At 43.3% G+C, this 17112-nt stretch overlaps 1 protein-coding gene across 1 annotated transcript in view; it reads left to right on the forward strand.

Annotated features, from left to right (window-relative positions):
- The window catches only part of PWP1 (PWP1 homolog, endonuclein), a 50250-nt gene extending 39675 nt beyond the window's left edge, over positions 1–10575 (forward strand). Inside the window, exons 12-15 of the mRNA XM_018558057.1 lie at positions 754–844; positions 7441–7562; positions 9176–9281; positions 10457–10575. Of these exons, the coding sequence (XP_018413559.1) occupies positions 754–844; positions 7441–7562; positions 9176–9281; positions 10457–10569 (432 nt within the window). The 3' untranslated portion in view covers positions 10570–10575. The remainder of the gene's footprint in view (positions 1–753; positions 845–7440; positions 7563–9175; positions 9282–10456) is intronic.
- The last annotated feature ends 6537 nt before the right edge of the window (positions 10576–17112 follow it).

The raw sequence follows: 17112 nt of genomic DNA on the forward strand, positions 1-17112 counted from the left end.
CGGACCCAAAATGCATCCCAATGTATCCCTATGCTATTTCTGTCTTCTGTTCCCACCAGCACAGTCCGTTCCAGGCCAGAAAAATATTGCTTGTCCTATTTTCTCTGGTCTGGAATGCACTGGAACGCATCAAAAACGCATGGAACATGTAAGGCCATTTTTTATTTTTTTTATTCCAACCGTGGTAAAATTGCAATGCACTATGTTCCATATCTGGTCCAGAAAATGGTGTGAGCCCAGCCTAAGGGACATGCTATGCTGCTGAAGATGGAGGATTAAAGAAAACCATTTTACTTTAAGCCTGTAGATAACAAACATATTGGTATGTATGTTGTACATACATGTATGTTGGTATGTGTCTAAATATTGTGTAGGTAGGATTTGTATGTCTCCTGTCATAAATGCTCCCTTCCTGTCCAGCATTTGTGTGCACTGAGCAGCGCATGTGCAGCTTCCCATGTGCATGCGCATTAGTAACATCATTCTGGCCTGGCCAAAGACACCTAACCCGGGTAAAGATGGAAACATTGGCGGAGGGAGAGAGCGCTGACATCCCAGCACTGGAGAGGGTATCACCTGTAAGGTAAGTCACCCATAATGTGCTAATATGCTGGGGACCCCCTATTGCTGTGTTTATGTTGGCGGTCTACTACCACTTTAAGCTTGCGTTTCCTGTTAAATCTTTGTAATTGGGATGAATTCCTGTAGTCACTTATAATTTATCAGGCTGTTTCTGTTCCGTTTCTTTGTTAGGCCAGCACAGAAGACGGCTTTGTGTACTGTTTAGATGCACGGTCGGAGAAGCCACTATTCACATTAAAGGCGCATGATGGGGAAGTGTCTGGTATGTATTTATTTTTTTTACACATTTGGTGAAGCGATCCTGTTTTAAAAAAAACAGATACATTGTAATTGGCTACACCTTCTAGCTCCAAATAACAATGTAACATTTTTTGATGAAAGCAGAATATAAAGTGACACGAAACTCAGGAGTTTAATCTTAAAAATTAACGATTAATCCCTCGACAACTGCAACTGTCAGAATACAAAAAAAAAGCCTGCAGATAGCTATTGCTTCCTGTGCTATCTGCCATCATTTCAGGGGGGTGCTCTCTCCCAGCCCCCCCTAACCCACCCTCCGCAGATGGGGGGAGAGGGCACCTCCCTGAAATGAGAGGGACACCTCCCTGAAATTGCTTATTTCAGGTTGGGATCCCTGGCATTGGCCTATACACATACAGCACAGCAATTAAGTAATAAAATGAACTAGGATCACACTAATCCAGCACGTTATTATTCTGAGTTGCCCCACTCAAGCGGCGGCCATATTGAGGGGGGCACGTGAGATTAATAACGTGCTGGATTAGTGTGATCCTAGTTCATTTTATTACTTTATTGCTATGCTGTATGTGTATAGGCCAATGTAGTTGGATCTGTATGTGTGTTATAATTAATCAAAATTAAATCAATTTAAAAAAAAAATTCGATTAATCGAACCGGAAATTTGTAATCATTACCAGCCCTTAAAAAAATTATCTTTTTTTTGTGTATCACTCGGCTGCAGATCCTCAAATCATCTCTGAATTGGTGGTGACACTGTCCTTCCTTCTGGAGAGTGGCTACTTTTGTTCCCCATGGTCCCTGTGTGTGTTGTAAAGTAGCCATCACTCCAAACTCACTCCCGTGATGGACTACAATCTCATGTTTAGTTTACTAATTTGTATTGAAATGATAGTCTATCACAGGGGCGAACTTACTATCATTCAGTATTTTAATACCACAAAAACATTTTTTGAACCATCAATGAAAGTTGATTATTGACATCAACGCTCGCAGTGTTCTAGTTTGTCACAAACTCTCTCACTGTCGCATTTTGCTGGACAGCTTGGCCTGTGTGTAATTGTGAAGAAAAATTGTAAATGCATGCAAACAAATATACTACATTACATCATTACCATGGATAGTGGTATCAGAATATTTTATATTATGCCTTTTTAAGCTGAAATCTGGACTGGAAACATCTTGTCAAAGTCCAAGAGCCTTGTGTTTTCCAGCTTGAATCCTTGTGTCCTTATGATTATACCTTCCAGATCTTTGCAGTCATTTACCATAAAACAAGTTCTGCACTTTCTCTGTGCAGAAACTTCCTGTAATAGACTGGTCACTGCTGCTCTATCTCTTTGTGCAGGATGATAGGTCTGGTATCCACCCGCTCCTGTAGTTTGATGGGTCCCACCCAATGGCGTCACTAGGGGGGTGTGGGGAGTGCGGCCTGCACCCGGGTAACACCATTGGAGGGGTGACACCAAAATGACTTGACAGTCACCCCCCTCTGAAAAGTCGAGCCATGGATCGAGAACCCGACAGTTGCACGAGAGAGGAGGGGACCCGGCGCCATACCTTATCCTGCCAGGTGAACGTCCCCTCCTCTCTCTGCCAGTGTCCATCACCAAGATGGCCATGCATGCGAGTGATGACAACACAGCGGGGGGTCGCCCCGACTTGGGATGCCCCTGGTCCCACCCCCAGCTCTGCTCATTGCACGTGCTATGTGCAGCACTGTGATGGTGTCGCTTCTATTTCTACAAGGTAATATCTAGGAGTAGATTTAAATGAAAGTTTTTGCACCTGGTTTTTCAGCTTTCAAGAATTGTTCAAAGTATCTCTTTCTAATGTTTTATAAAACATTAATACAACCTTGTCACCTTTACCGTCTGAAGCAGAGCCCACGCCGCGGTCATTCAATGTGACACCGGCCTAAATACACCGCGGATCATTTGGGCCTCTGTTTTCATCCACTGCGATATTGATTTTTCTGGCTTGTTCCAATGTTGCAAGGTATAAAGATCTCGCTGAGCTCAGACTTTCACTTACTCTGCTACAATAAATTTGATGCCTGGCAGTAGTTAAAGGTTGCTTTCCAGATTAACGCTTGCTATTGTAGCACAACTAATCAGTCTTTGTTTTATCCACTTAGGCCTCAGATATACTTCTGTTTTGGCTTTGTAAGTGCACTTGTCACCTAAATACAGCCGTAAATCTGAACACCCCACGTGGGCCCGGGTCTCATTTACTGCGTGCTTTAGCCATACCTCACGGTTTAATTTTTACTGGTTTGGCCCAATAAAGTAGTTTTGACTCTCCATTAAAGGTTGCACATCTTTTCTCCAGGTTTAATCGGATCCTGGACCTTACATGATGGTTTAACCAATCCTCTGTTGAATCTCTTGTAAATAGACTGGGGTCTGTTTAAACGTACAAGCATTTTAACACATAATACAACTGAATTCTAGCAGATCTAAAAAACACAAATGATTGCAGTTCTGTATTCAATCTACCGTATTTTGGGGTCCATAAGACGCACCGGACCATAGGACACAGGGAGGTCCGGCACGCCTTATGGAGCACTCGAGACTGTAGCTTCTGTCTCGGCTTCTATGACAGAAGCTGTGACAGAAGCTGCAGTTAGTGACCGCTGAGACAGGTGGCGCTGTGATTACAGCGCCACGGTCTCAGTGATGACACAGAGCAGGCGAAGAACATCTATTCTTCGTCTGCTCTATGGTTATCTCGATCGTCGCCGCTGCTCGGTTTTAATACGAGTGATCTCATTAGATCACTCGTATTAAACGAGCAGTGGCTCCTGCTGCTGAACTCGATCGCCGCCGCCGCTGCTCGGCTTTAATACGAGTGATCTCGTTAGATCACTCGTATTAAATGAGCAGTGGCTCCTACTACTCGCCCGGCGCCCGAAACTGCATGTCTCGGGCGTCGGGATTCGCTCCATAAGACGCAGGCACTTTTCCCCCCTCCTTTTGGGGGGAAAAAAGTGCGTCTTATGGAGCGAAAAATACGGTACATCATTAAATGTGCGTTTTAAATGAAAGTACCTGGATTTAATTTGAATAGCCTTTTGCAGTCCCTGTACAGCAGAGTTTAGAGTGGGAGAGATAGAAGCAGCACAAGGAGTCAATCAGTTTCCGTGCTGATAAGGAACTTGGTAGTAGGAGGAGAGAGCAGAGTGACAGAGAGATGAGCTCAGTACTGTGCTGCCTCTTCGTCTCTGTCCAGTCACAGGCTCCATGACAGCCTGAGCTTAGAGGAAGTGGGTTTAATGCTGGCCGTCATTCAGCCCAGAACACTGGGTACATCTAGTGACAGGAAAGCACAGTGCACAGGTTTGCCATTGTTTTAATTGTGCTAGCTCACATCTGTGCAGTCCATTGATGTATGTTGGCTGAAGTATGTCTGTTTTTTGACGCTGACATGTTGATGGGAATTTCTATACTCAACACAAGACGATACACCTGCCCAAAGTAGAAAAAACACAGCCGCATACATAATAGCTCCACTGGATACATTGGATTAAAGCAGAACTCCAGTGTCCAGAATGTCTGATACAAGATGTCCTCAGTCTTTTGGGCTGAATGATGCACAGCATCATTCAAACCACTTTCTCTGAGCTCAGGTCTCCTGGACCTACCCCCATTCTGTGACTGGATAATGAAAAGAGAAGCAGCGCCGTAACAAGCTCATCTGTATGTCACTCCATATAACCATGTTCCTTGTTAGCACATTAACTGATTCACTCCTTGTTCTGCTTCTTCCTCTAAAGGTGGACATACACAGTGCAAATTTTGGCCGGTTCTTGAGGAACCGGCCTAAATTCACGCGCTGGGTGCCTCTCTTGGCACCTTTTTCGGGCGGCATCCCTCAATCAGCTGATCGAAGGAGCCGGTTCAAAAAATCTTCAAATGAACAGCGCCGGCAGCCAATGAACTCTTTTTGGGGTATTCTGACGGGTCGGCAGCTGCTGTTGGAATACAAAAGGAACAGCAGGGATTCCTTCATCAACGCACTTGTAGTGTTGATGAAGAAATCTACTCTATTTTTTTTCATTCAGTCCGCGGGTTGAACGAGAAAAATAGAGCAGTGTATGGCCAGCTTAACACTGTAAGTGGACTGTGGGGCCTCAATAACATGAATGTGTACACCTGTACAGGTGCATGCCCCTTAATACAGGAGTTTGTGTCTAGGGGCATGCATATGTACCTGTACAAATGTTGAAGTTCAGATCGGCATTTACCAGCATCGAGCCACATCCCGTCACTGAGTTGTAGAGGTGGATGCACTCAACAGCTGGCACTCCTGGCCGTAGGTTTCTGCGGGGGTGTGCGCACTATATTGCTCTGCACATCTGTGTAAATTAAGCCTTAGAGGCTGATGCCAGGTGACATTCAGGTAGTTTAGTTATATGTGAAATCAGAAATCTGAAGTTTTCCTCAGTCTACCTTAACCTGAGTTCTATGTACTCCCATCCAGGGTCACTGGGAGTTTGCTTCCTGAAGCTTGTTTTGTGTAACATCTTTTATCTCTCTGCTTTCTGTATCACTAATCATATTTGGACCTCATGACAGATCTAAATCTGCTAGTTGACTAGGAGAAACTTCTGACTTCTGCCATTTTTTTTACACCTGGCGTTCTGTATATACTGTATATGACTGCATGGTGCCTGCAGTGGATGTGTTAGTGAATTCCTCTCCTTCCCCACAGCCCCAGGCTCTCCGATCACTAGGTTATTGACAAATGCCTCAATTAGAAACATAATACTCTGCCTGTCAGCGTTCCCATTTACATATCATGCCTTTTGGATGGGTCTGTGTCTGTGTAGCAGGCCTTTGGAGCTTCTGTACAATTTTAAAGCGACCGGAAACTCTGGTTGTCGCCATAGAAAGACTAGGGAATGTTATTCTCCCAGAAAAGAGTCAGTAATATATAAGCAGTTATTTGTAAGTATTAGTAGTGAATAAGTCATGCTATGTCAAAGGGAACATGTAACGAATATAAAATAGATCTCATCCTTATTTGGCTGAAAAAGCAGAAATGCACTTGCAGCATTCATTTTCAGTATGCACTCGCGTGTCCCTTTAACCTTCCCGGAGGGGATGGAGTGGTTGCAGTCGGGGAGCAGTTGTTGAAAGAGATGAGTGTAGAGCTGTTTGGAAGCAAACAAAAAGAAATCTGACAGAATCAATGATGAGGAATAGGAGAAAATAGAGCCATGGTTAAAATCAATAAGAAAACCAGGCTGCTTTGGAACTAAACATTGGTAAACAGCACAGCGGGAAAAAGAGATATCAAAGCAGACAAGTGAGAAGCGGTGAGGTGCCGAGCAGAGTAATAGAGGGGTCTGGTTAAAACTGTAAGGTGTAAATAGACTGTCATTGGGCCTAGCAGGGGGCACCTGCGTGTTGGGTCTACACTCTATATTTCATATGTGAACTTGTTATTGCTCATACTGTTTTGTCATCACTTTGCCATGTCTTACTCTGACCATGTCTGTGACTAAACACTGAGTGGTACACAGACCACAATACTTAAGTACTCTAAGTAAAGCCAAACCTTCTTTTTTTTTTTTTACTTCCCTTTTGGACCGCAGGAGTACACCTGTAACCCAATGTCCGCATATAACGGGCTAATGTGGGCAGAGCTGCTCAGCAGCATGAAGGATGGATCCTAACTGCCTGATTGACAGCTGGCTCTGCCTGCCCTCTCCCCTGATTGTCCCTCCAGTGAGAGGCGAATCCCTGCAGGGAGCGGTGATTGACAGTCACTGCTCTCTGCAGAGTGGAGACGGCAAGCTCAGTGATCGGCGGTTACACGATCACTCGGCTCTCATTATATAGAGCCAGCATGTGACCCCTGCAGTATTGCACACCGGCTCTAAGTACTACTACTTTGATTGATATTGGGGGGAAAAACTGTGAATGTAGACAAAAAAGTTATTAAAGTGACACTGTTGTTGTTGCCAAAAACAAACGATTAGTGGCTCTCTGCAAAGAAAGAGCTATTATGCATACCTCTCTGGTGGTCATCTCTTTTCTCTGTTCTGTTTCAATACCGCAGCCTATGTCAAACACATCAGCATTTAACACTTCAGAGAGTGTCAGATGCCTGGTTCCCCCCGCTGAGCTCGGTGGTTCCATCCTCTAGCCCCTAGCTCATTACAGGACACGGTAGTGAAGTACAGGTCAGCAGAAGACACCACAGTGCTGGGGGGTGATATTCCTGGACTGATAGAGTCTGAGAGACTGTAGTTCATCAACAGGGTGAAGATCAGAGATGTGGACCCCCAGAGAGGTATGTATAATAATGCTTTCATTGCAGAGAGCAGCTATTAATTCTTTTTTGGGAGATGACCGTGTTAAATCCTTTTTTTATTTGCATTTTTACAATGAAGTAATCTAAAACGGGTTTCTATGAAGAAGCAGAGAAAAGTTTTCATGTGTTTAGAGGAGCACAACATTTTGCCGATGAATGATATGGGCATAACGTGTACATATCATTGTATTGCTTGACTGAATTACCTCCCATGCTTTTTAACATATTGTGCCTTTAATTAAAGGACCTTTTTTATTTTTCCACTTTTTGTTCATCAAGGTCTCGAATTAAGCAGTCAAGTGAAAGGGTGCCTAGTAACCTCTTCTGCAGATAAACAAGTGAAGATATGGGATGTTTTTCTGGACAAACCAAGCCTAGTTCATTCCAGGAATATGAAAATGGTAAGTGAAGGGCTAATCCGGTGCAGTCATGTGTCATTCTCTTGAATTCCTTGTCTGGTTTAACAAAATCATGTGTTAATGGTGATAATATAATGGCTATTATTATTATTAGTATTTATATAGCGCCAACAGTTTGCACAGCACTTTACAATATAAGGAAGACATTACAATCACAATACAAGACAAGATGGTAAGGAGGGCCCTATTGAGTTCTTCATGGCATTGTGGCAGGCTAAATACAGATGTTCCCCCGCTTACCGACTTACCTGTTTTGCGACCACTCGCGCTTACGACGGACCACCGATCGACCTCCGACTTTGCGCACCATGTCGCCGGCGGAAGTGGTGTCCTCTGATCTTGACTGCGGGTCCCGGTAAGTATTTTCATTGCCCGATGTACAGTACACTGTTCGTTACTGTACATCGGCAACGCTATACAGTACTGTATAGGGTTCCTCACTTAACGACCAATCCGTTTAACGACCTGGTCGTAGGAACGGAACTCGGTCGTTAAGTGAGGAATACCTGTAAAGTTAACTTGTGATTTTCTGTAGCGTTAAGGTTCCGTATAAAGCCAGAAGTGAATAGAAGAAAAGAAGAAATAAATAGATATATTTGCTTCTGACCTGAAGAAGAGAGGTTCACTCTCGAAAGCTTGTCTTTTATATATTTTGTTAGTCCAATAAAAAAGGTATCATTGCACACTGCAATACTGCGTTTTTGGGTTTTTTGACGTCCCGTCTACTGGACTAATACGGCTTACCCATTTATATTGCAATATATATATATATTTATATAAGTTTTCTAGTCAATATAAACTCAGAATGAACAGGCTGCAGGTAATCTGATTTCCGAATACTTCACTGTTACCCTTTTGTGTGAATTGATACTTTTTGTAACTAAAGGCTTAGTGCAGCTTTTTTTTTTTCCCCTTAATTGTGTTAGAGCGTCATTGCCTTTGGCGAAACTAGCTGTACCTGTGAGCCTTGAGAGCTAAAAAGGGGGTCTTGGCAGTCATATTTAAAACTTACCAAGTACCACACAACTGCCAGGCTTGCAGGATCGTACTAAGCTGACCAGCTTGTGTCACCCAACTACTCTGTTGTGTAGCCAAGAGCTAGTGACAATGGTGTAGCCATTGAGTTAGACACTGTCATGTGATAATGTCTTATTTAAAGAGACAGACACCTTGCCTACTCAGGGCAAAGTGACAGACTCTTATTAGACCATCTTCTCATCCATATATACTCGTCTATGCCGCACCCCTCTGCTGTTCAGCTGCGCTTTAAAATTGCCACCTAATGCCTGGTGCTTCTGGGTTTGGGGTAGCATGTATCTTCCCAGCATAGTGTGTTGGTGAGTGGGCTAGTAAGGGATCGTCACTGCCCTGAATAGGCAAAGTGACAGGATCTCTTTAAGGTGAATCAAAGCAGAAGCTCCCAATTCACTACTACCGTAGGTGTGCTGTAGTCCAGGCATCGTCTAGATCTTGTAGCAGCAGCAGCAGCATCTGTGAACACATTAGAACTGCTTGTGGTAATGGAGACTTCAAGTACTTTCAGGAAGCAAAGTTAGGAAGAAAATGTTCTAATGTTATACTTTCTTTTGTATTAGGGTGTATTATTCTGCACAGCCTGTTGCCCCGATCTGCCCTTTCATTATGCATTTGGAGGCCAGAAGGATGGGCTGAGAGTGTGGGACATTAGCAGTATTGCTGCTGGTGAGTACACAACCAATGACTGTTTTAGAAATTGAATTTATTAAAAGGATTTCCTCACTTTTTAAATTGACATTATTGTAAGCTGCTGGTCATTCTCAAATGATCCTACGTTTTCTGGAATGGAGTGTCATAGGCTGTGATGTAAAATCCTACATTGATTTGCCATTTAAAACAGAGTAAACAGAGAGTGGATATTGCTCTCCACTGGACAGCACAGTATATTATTACGTAAATCATCAAATGCAGCCAACAGATAATGCTGCATTTTATAATGCTGTAGAGAAAACACTCTGTGATAGAAGCTAGTTGTATGGCTTTTACAGGTCATGTGACCCGTTTCTCCTCCTGACTTCTTTTTTTTAGTTTTCCCCTCCAAGAAAATGAATTGGGCTTCGCCCTTTTCAGAGTCCAAAGCAAGCAAGTTGTGAATGGGCTGCCAACACAGAATGTATTAATGCATAGTGAGGCAATGCATTAATGTAGCACTTACTGTAAATGGTGCCCTAACCTTTTCCACTGGACAGCACAGTATTGTATCTTATTGCAGGGTCACACACCTTGCAATAAGATTGAACAATTTTTATCAACATACCTGCCTCCTTTATGAGAGGAGAATGTAGGAGCATGATGTATACAGGAAAAGGGCACATGCCTGCTACACCTCCTGTTGCCAACATTTAGGTAGCACGAAAGCTCTATGTGGCTAGATACAAATGAGGTGATTTGCAGCCTTAGACGGGTTGTACTAAATAGTTTTGGTAGATCTAAAGGAAGTTAAATAGAGATTGTACATTAATTATAATATGTATGGTGAGCATTAGAGCTGTCCTCAAGGGTGCCATCAGTTTGGATTTACTTTTAGCTCATATTCCAACCATTTTTTTCCAAGAGCTTGCTAATAATTGGCAAGAAATCGCATGCATTTTTTTAATTTTTAGCAGGGGTGTCTCGGGGACTGCAGCTGCCCTATTCGTTGCGTGTTTATAAAACCTGCGCATTAATAGTGCTGTATAGAAATAATATGCTCTGTAAAGATATTATTTTAAGGCCATAAATCAGCCATGCATAAAAAGGAACATACCATTTTTTTTCTATCGCAAAAAAAATTCATAGATACCTATGCTAAATAAATGGATGTATAAATCTGTGTATACTATGTTTTTATTTCTTTTTAGTGAAAGAAGCATTTGGAAGCAGGGAACGACTTATGGTGACCAATATATCTGACTCTTCATCAAGTATGGCAGCAGGGACAAGCGGAGCAGCAGCAGAATCAATGGAGCCTTAGAGACGACTTCTCAAACATTTCAGAAATATATGGCAAATACTCATTTAAGAATTGACTGATTTAAGACAGTTACAAAATAAAAAAAGAGGATTCCCTTGTATTACGATCCTTTGTTTTATTATTTCAATTTAAAAACTGTGCAGTGTGAGGAATTGATGTAAAATGGAGTTTGTGTGCAGTGACCTAAATATTTTTATCATATTGTTTAAAATGAACTTTCCTGAGAGAAACGTGGAATCTGTCTTTGCTGGTCCTCTTCTGAAAATTAGAATTTTTCTGGCTTTCATAGTAAGCTATTGGCATAAATACCTTCTTAGTTACTGTTACAGGCGGAGAGCGCAGAATCTAAATTGACTTCCTGCCCTGACAATGCTATTCAGCCACTCTGTAAATGACTGCTACCCCCAATGTTGCTTGGAGGAAGGAAGCAGCGCTGTGTTATACAAAAGGTGTCGGGCAATCTACAGCTTTCTCCATAGCACATGTCCATCACTGGTTTACTGAATTCCGACATTACTCAGTCTTTTTAGAACTCCTCCCATTCTCCCCTCACTCCACTACCAAGACTAAGAATTAGCAGACATGTGGCTGCAAATAAAACTTCCAACCCCGAAGGTCCTCCAGCATGTTTTGTCTACTATTTGTATACGTTTACTATACTTTTTCTGAAGTTTTCAGGTCGTTAACGTGACTCTGCACCAGTACATTGTGAATAAATGGCACCGTGGTCACACCCAGCGTCACTCAACCTGGAAGACTGAGGACTTTATTGTGAATGCAGGGCATCATGCCCCCACCCCCTGAAAGGGTGTCACCACGACATCCTTCATTCACAGTGGAATGGTGCAGCAAGATCCACCTAGCAAGGAGAAAACATGAGAGAAAAAAGGGAACCTTGCAGAGTTACAAAAACTGGGGGCATCTTGTGGCCAAAAAGAGATCCTACGAGGGGCAACTTCCACTTCAAAGTGAGTATTGAAGCCTGGGCTGCATTTTCTTTATTTTTAACAGCTGGGGGACGTTTTTAACCAAAAGAAAATAGCGCAAAGACCAGCTTTAACTGCAGTATCAAAAGAGGGGTCAAATCTAGCAGATTTGCAACAGGTCTAAAGTAGTGCTCAACCTTGCTACGGCCTAACAACTTTTTTTTTAATATGACAGCACTTGCATTATAATCTGTAATTAACATACCCACACTGATGTTTATGGATGCTTGTGAGCTGACTGGATCCGAATAGGATGTCTGTCCAGGGTTGTAGGGACAACCAAATTGCCCAAAGTTCAAGAATGTTGATTAGGTATCAAGGTTCCTCTGAGGTCCTTACACCAACAAGGTGCCCAGGACTCCTATTCAGCCTGACAGGCTGGTGTCCATTGTGAGAATCTTTCAAAAAGTAAGAGCTGATTTCAGAGTCGCCAAACCAGATGAATCAGTCTAGACCAGGGGTGTCAAACTCATTTTAATCGTGGGCCGCATCAACATTATGGTTGCCCTCAAAGGGCCGGTTGTATCTGTAAGACTATATAAATGTATCTAACCTTTATCATAATTGCCTCTGCATTCGATTATCACTGGTGTTAGTAGTAACTCAATACCTAGATCTGAAAGTAGAAGTCTAGGAAATGGCCTGGTGGGCCAGATTCGGCCCCTGGGCCTTGAGTTTCAGAATAAAGGAATAATGTCACCAGCACACCAGTTTTTGTTAGTCAATTATCCATTTTAATGGCACATTGCCATCCAATACACAAGCGCTTTCGGGGCCGCAGGGGGTCCCCTTCATCAGGCTCAGAATGGATCATTGACTAACAAAAACTGGTGTGCTGGTGACATTATTCCTTTTATTCTGTGATTCACACGGTGCCTTCCGTGGTCACTACAAGCACCCACCCAGCTTGGGGTTACTCTGGTTAGGAGTGCAGCAAGACATCCTGTTTTTGGGCCTTGAGTTTGACACATGTGGTCTAGACTAAACGGAATTGTCCCATAACAGGATGTTTTGTTGTAGGTGTCTGGAGTGGAACTGGGCAAATGGAACTGCTGTGAAAGAGGCCTCCATTAGCCCCAGGACTCTTATGTAGAAGTGAACAGTCGGGCGACTCCTGAACTGAGGAATCCAAGTCTGGTAGTGGAGAGTTTGGAGTTTTTCCTGGGGAATAAAAACTTGGACTTGAGCTGTGTCTAGGATTAGACCCATATATTTCAAATTATGTGTTTGGTTCCAGCACTGACTTTTGAAGGTTTAGAACCCAACAGAACCTCTGCAAGGTCTGGATGGTGAGAGCCCACATAGACTGTTTTTTCAAAAGGAGGTCATCTAAATATCCCACAATTGGAATGCCCTGAGAGTGTATTAGGGCTAGCACACAGCCCAGCACATAAGGCAACACCCCTGGTGCAGAAGACAGGCTGAAGTGAAAGTGCACAGGATCCACAGCAAAGAAAAGGAATCACTAATGCCTGGAAAAATGGGGACATGCAAGTACATGTCCCCACTGTGGACCTAGTGGATTCCATGTATAATTTCTAGGCCCGAATAAAGATATTTAGAGCCTTGAGGTCATAGATAGGACACATGTCCCCTTTTAGTTTAGAAACTGAACTGGAATTTTTCTGCCACAGAGACTGGAGTTATGACATCTGCTCCAGAAGAGGTCTATATAGAGATATGCTAATCTGTGTGGTAACAGAGACAGGTTGGAAGTATAAACCAGGGAGAGGTCTGGGAGTGAATTTCTAGCTTGCAGCTCTTTGAAACCACCTCCCAAACCCAGCCACCTGGGATGCAGAGATGAGATGCAGATTGTCTTAACTGTCCATAAGGGCTAACTGATGTCTCCCAGATCCTTTCTCCTCCAAGCTAGTAGATGGACAGATGCTGGAGACTACTCTTTCCCTTGTGCTCTTGTACTGGGCAGGAAGTTCAGAGAAGCTGAGCTGAGAGAATTGGAGCCAGCTGTTTGCAAATATGATGAAGAAATACTTTGCTGGGCAATATACTGTATATATTAGTTATGTCTGGATTAGTTATTGAAAAAAGTGTTTGAGTTTAATATTACTTTACAGTCATGGCCAAGACGGCTTGCAATGCAGGTCCTGACAGCGAGAACATGGTTCTAAAAAAGATCTTCCTGCTGCTTTTCTGCAAAGTACTTAAAGCCTCTACTGTCCCAGTTAAGAATACACCTATCTTTAAGACATGAAACTGCTGGATCCATGGAGGATACATCCCACTTTTTAACAAAGTCTTTATCAAATGAATACAAGCCTGTTAGGCTTGGGAGGTATTAAGAGCCTGTCAGGGTTTTTCAAGTCTCAGAATGCAACGTGCTCAGGGTTTAAGGTAAGGCCTCCACTTCTCATTAACCCAGCTGCTTGGGAAGCAGGTGTAAGGTCAGGTGCCCTAAGGTGACCAAGTCACCTTAGAGATGCAGCAGTGAAGATCTGAGGAGTTACATGTGGTCAACGTTTAATTCATCTGCAGTAACATTTTCCGTGTTAATTCTGGTGGAAAAAGATCAAATTTAATGCCACCCAGCGGTACTTGGCCCACATAGCCTACTCACAAAGTAAGTCTTTAGAGACAGGGTCACACTAAAGCAATGCCAGGGTTCTGGACCTGGAAAGGATTCTGAGGCAGCTTAACACAGGTCTGGAAAGCACCACAATACAGAATCCAGTGCCCAAAGGTCACTGCAATGTGCAGCTCAGTGCGGTCTGGGTATGGCCTCCAAAGCCAGGCTGAGGAAGGGCCAATTTGGATAATTGCATATAGAGACCAGTTCAGCAGTGATGTAGCAGCAATCTTGACTAAAGAAAAAAGTATCCAGCAACAAAATAGACTTTTCTTAGCAGAGCAGAGAAAAGATGTCCATCCTCCTAAGACAATTGGAAAAACCGAGGCATGCTGGGAGTAGGAGGAGTTATCCTGGACTGGCCCAATTTGTTTTTTATGCTGGAGTCCAGTCCTCCTGTCCCTGGCAGTATAACCTGAAAGTCTCCGATTTCATGTGCCCCTCAATGCTTGAGAGTAGAATTAGTTTAAAAGCTATTGCAAGCAGACTTCACATTATTTCACCCTCTTAAGTGGGATTTCAGCTTCTGCTATATACAGAGGGGTGCTGCTTGAAACATGGAAATACTTGGCCTGAACTTTTACAGACTATTCAGAGAATAAGGACACCAAAAACTACAGGGGTTTAGCTAACACGAAAGCTACCTGTGTAAGATCAATGCTAGGATAAAAAATAGTGGCTCAGCAGAGTAGGCATTATCTACTAAGTGAATTGAAATGCATATATTTAAATGTGGGGATCTGTATTTTCATTCCCTAAGGTCTTGTGTCGATGGGCTTTCACCTGTGTTGATGAGTTTGCTTTTGACACCATCATAGATGCTTCAGCATTGATTGACAGGTGCAGCTGACCTCCTTCTGACTAGAGATCAGCTTGCATTAAAACCCATCTGAACCTGAGCTTCGTCTTCTGCCACCCAGTGAACAGAGGGGATGCTGTGATGTCATTGACCTTGGCCACGTGGCTTAATTTGGTACATTACAGTGACCTTATAAGGTTAATGATGTCAGCACAAGCATCCCGCCCCTTTGTTTATGTGCAACTGCTGGGCGGGGAGTACTTTGGCTAATTAGGTGGGTGGCCCCATGTCCCTTCCAGCTTCCGAAAAGCTCGGATTCGGACTGCATTCAGCCCAAATTTAAGCTCATCACAACTTCTGACCTGCTTCAAGCTGCTTTTTTATGTATTCCCATAGACTTGTATAGGGAGCGCAACAGTAATGACACAAACATGAGCCAACTGACATAAGCCCTAGCCAGCATGCCAAACACGTGTTTCTTTGTGCCTGAAAGCTAGCGTACCTGTATTTCCATTCTCACTTCTTGTTCACTTTACAAGAAGCTCCATACGCAAATACACATCTCAAAAATTCATTTAAAATCTGGCAGGACTGTTATCTATAAATTGGCCTATAATTCATTTTTATATTAACTGCCCAGATGGAATTTCAATTTGGCCTTACAGATAGGGGAGTAGATCATGAATTCGTGACAGATCTGAGATTATATAGTATTTCAGGTTGAATAAAGACATATGTCCATCAAGTCCAACTTATTGTGTGCATGTGTATGGTCCTACTGATGTGTGCGTATGTATAGGTATCTGAGTGATCTCATTCTTAAGAGTACTTGTACCCCTGAATATTACGGTCCCTCGGGAAATCGTCCAACCACCTCTTGAATGATTCTACACTCTTGGCTGAAATCACAGCATGAGGCAGCGAGTTCCAGACCCTCACTGATTTAACTGAGAAGAAACCCCTGCGCCCCGTGTGCTGACATTTTTTCTCCACCAATTTTAGGTGGTGGCCTCTCGTCCTTTGTAAAAAGTTTGCTGCTAATGTTGCTATCCCCGGTAAACATTTTGTACATGAAAATCATGTCCCCCCCTTAATCTCCTTACTTCCAATGAGAACATGTTTAAATTTAGTAGCCTGTTCTCATAGCTCAGGTCCTCCATCCCCTTAATGAGTTTGGTTGCCCTCCTCTGGACTCTTTCCCGTTTCAGTTCTAAAGTAAAAATCTACAGTCCGACTACCTGGTGTGGGCAGGTACAGAGTTCAGTCCAGCCAAGAAAGAGCAGGTGAAGGCTACTGCATAAAACAGACCAACACCACAGTCTGTATTTATTATAACAGGAAATACTGTATATAAGAGTGTCCATCTGTAACAAGCCGTTTGGCTGAATACAGTTTTAGTATACACGCACACTGTGCTCACATTTTTTGATTCTGTATATTGACGTAGATCTAAACCCAATCAATAAAATCGAATTTACTGAAAAGCAATTTTCAAAAGGTTTAAATCTGCAGCTTAAAATATTATTATATTAATCCCACCATTAAGCTCCTCCTTAGAGCATTTCCTGTTACAGGCTAACAACACTCTGACCCGGCTCCTATTAATGGTCTTGTGTTGTCACTATGTCACACAAGCTTCTGAAGGTGCCACTTCTGTCACTATAAGGTAACCTGTCTGGAGAATTAACAAGCAGCCATTGCTGGAGTGCATGTAGGCAGGGAGTTGCTTTAAGGCCTCATTCACACGAGAATTGGCCGCCACGTACAGTTCCGTGCTGCGTGCACGGCCATATCGGGCAGCTCCCGGGAAGGAGAGGTGCTGTGTGTGATTAGTACGCATCCCCTGTCCTTCTCTATGGGACTACACGGCTGTACGCCGCCCTACGCCTTCGTCCGGGTGTCAGTACTTGTACGCTGACAGGATGGATCCTGGCCGCGAAGCCCCATAGAGAAAGACAGGGACTGCGTACTAATCACACACAGCACCTGTCCTTTACGGAAGCTGCCCGATATGGCCGTGCACGCAGCACGGAGCTGTACATGCCGGCCGATTCTCGTGTGAATGAGGCCTAAAGAAGCTTGATGAGATCAGCAGTACTGTGATGCAACGTAGGATAAAAATGCTTACATTAAAGTATTTTTGACAATGGTTTATAATGCATGGGGCTTTA

The sequence above is a fragment of the Nanorana parkeri genome, unplaced genomic scaffold (genome assembly GCF_000935625.1).
Source record: "Nanorana parkeri isolate BGI_ZX_2015 unplaced genomic scaffold, ASM93562v1 scaffold14, whole genome shotgun sequence".
In the NCBI taxonomy this organism is placed as follows: Eukaryota; Metazoa; Chordata; class Amphibia; order Anura; family Dicroglossidae; genus Nanorana; species Nanorana parkeri.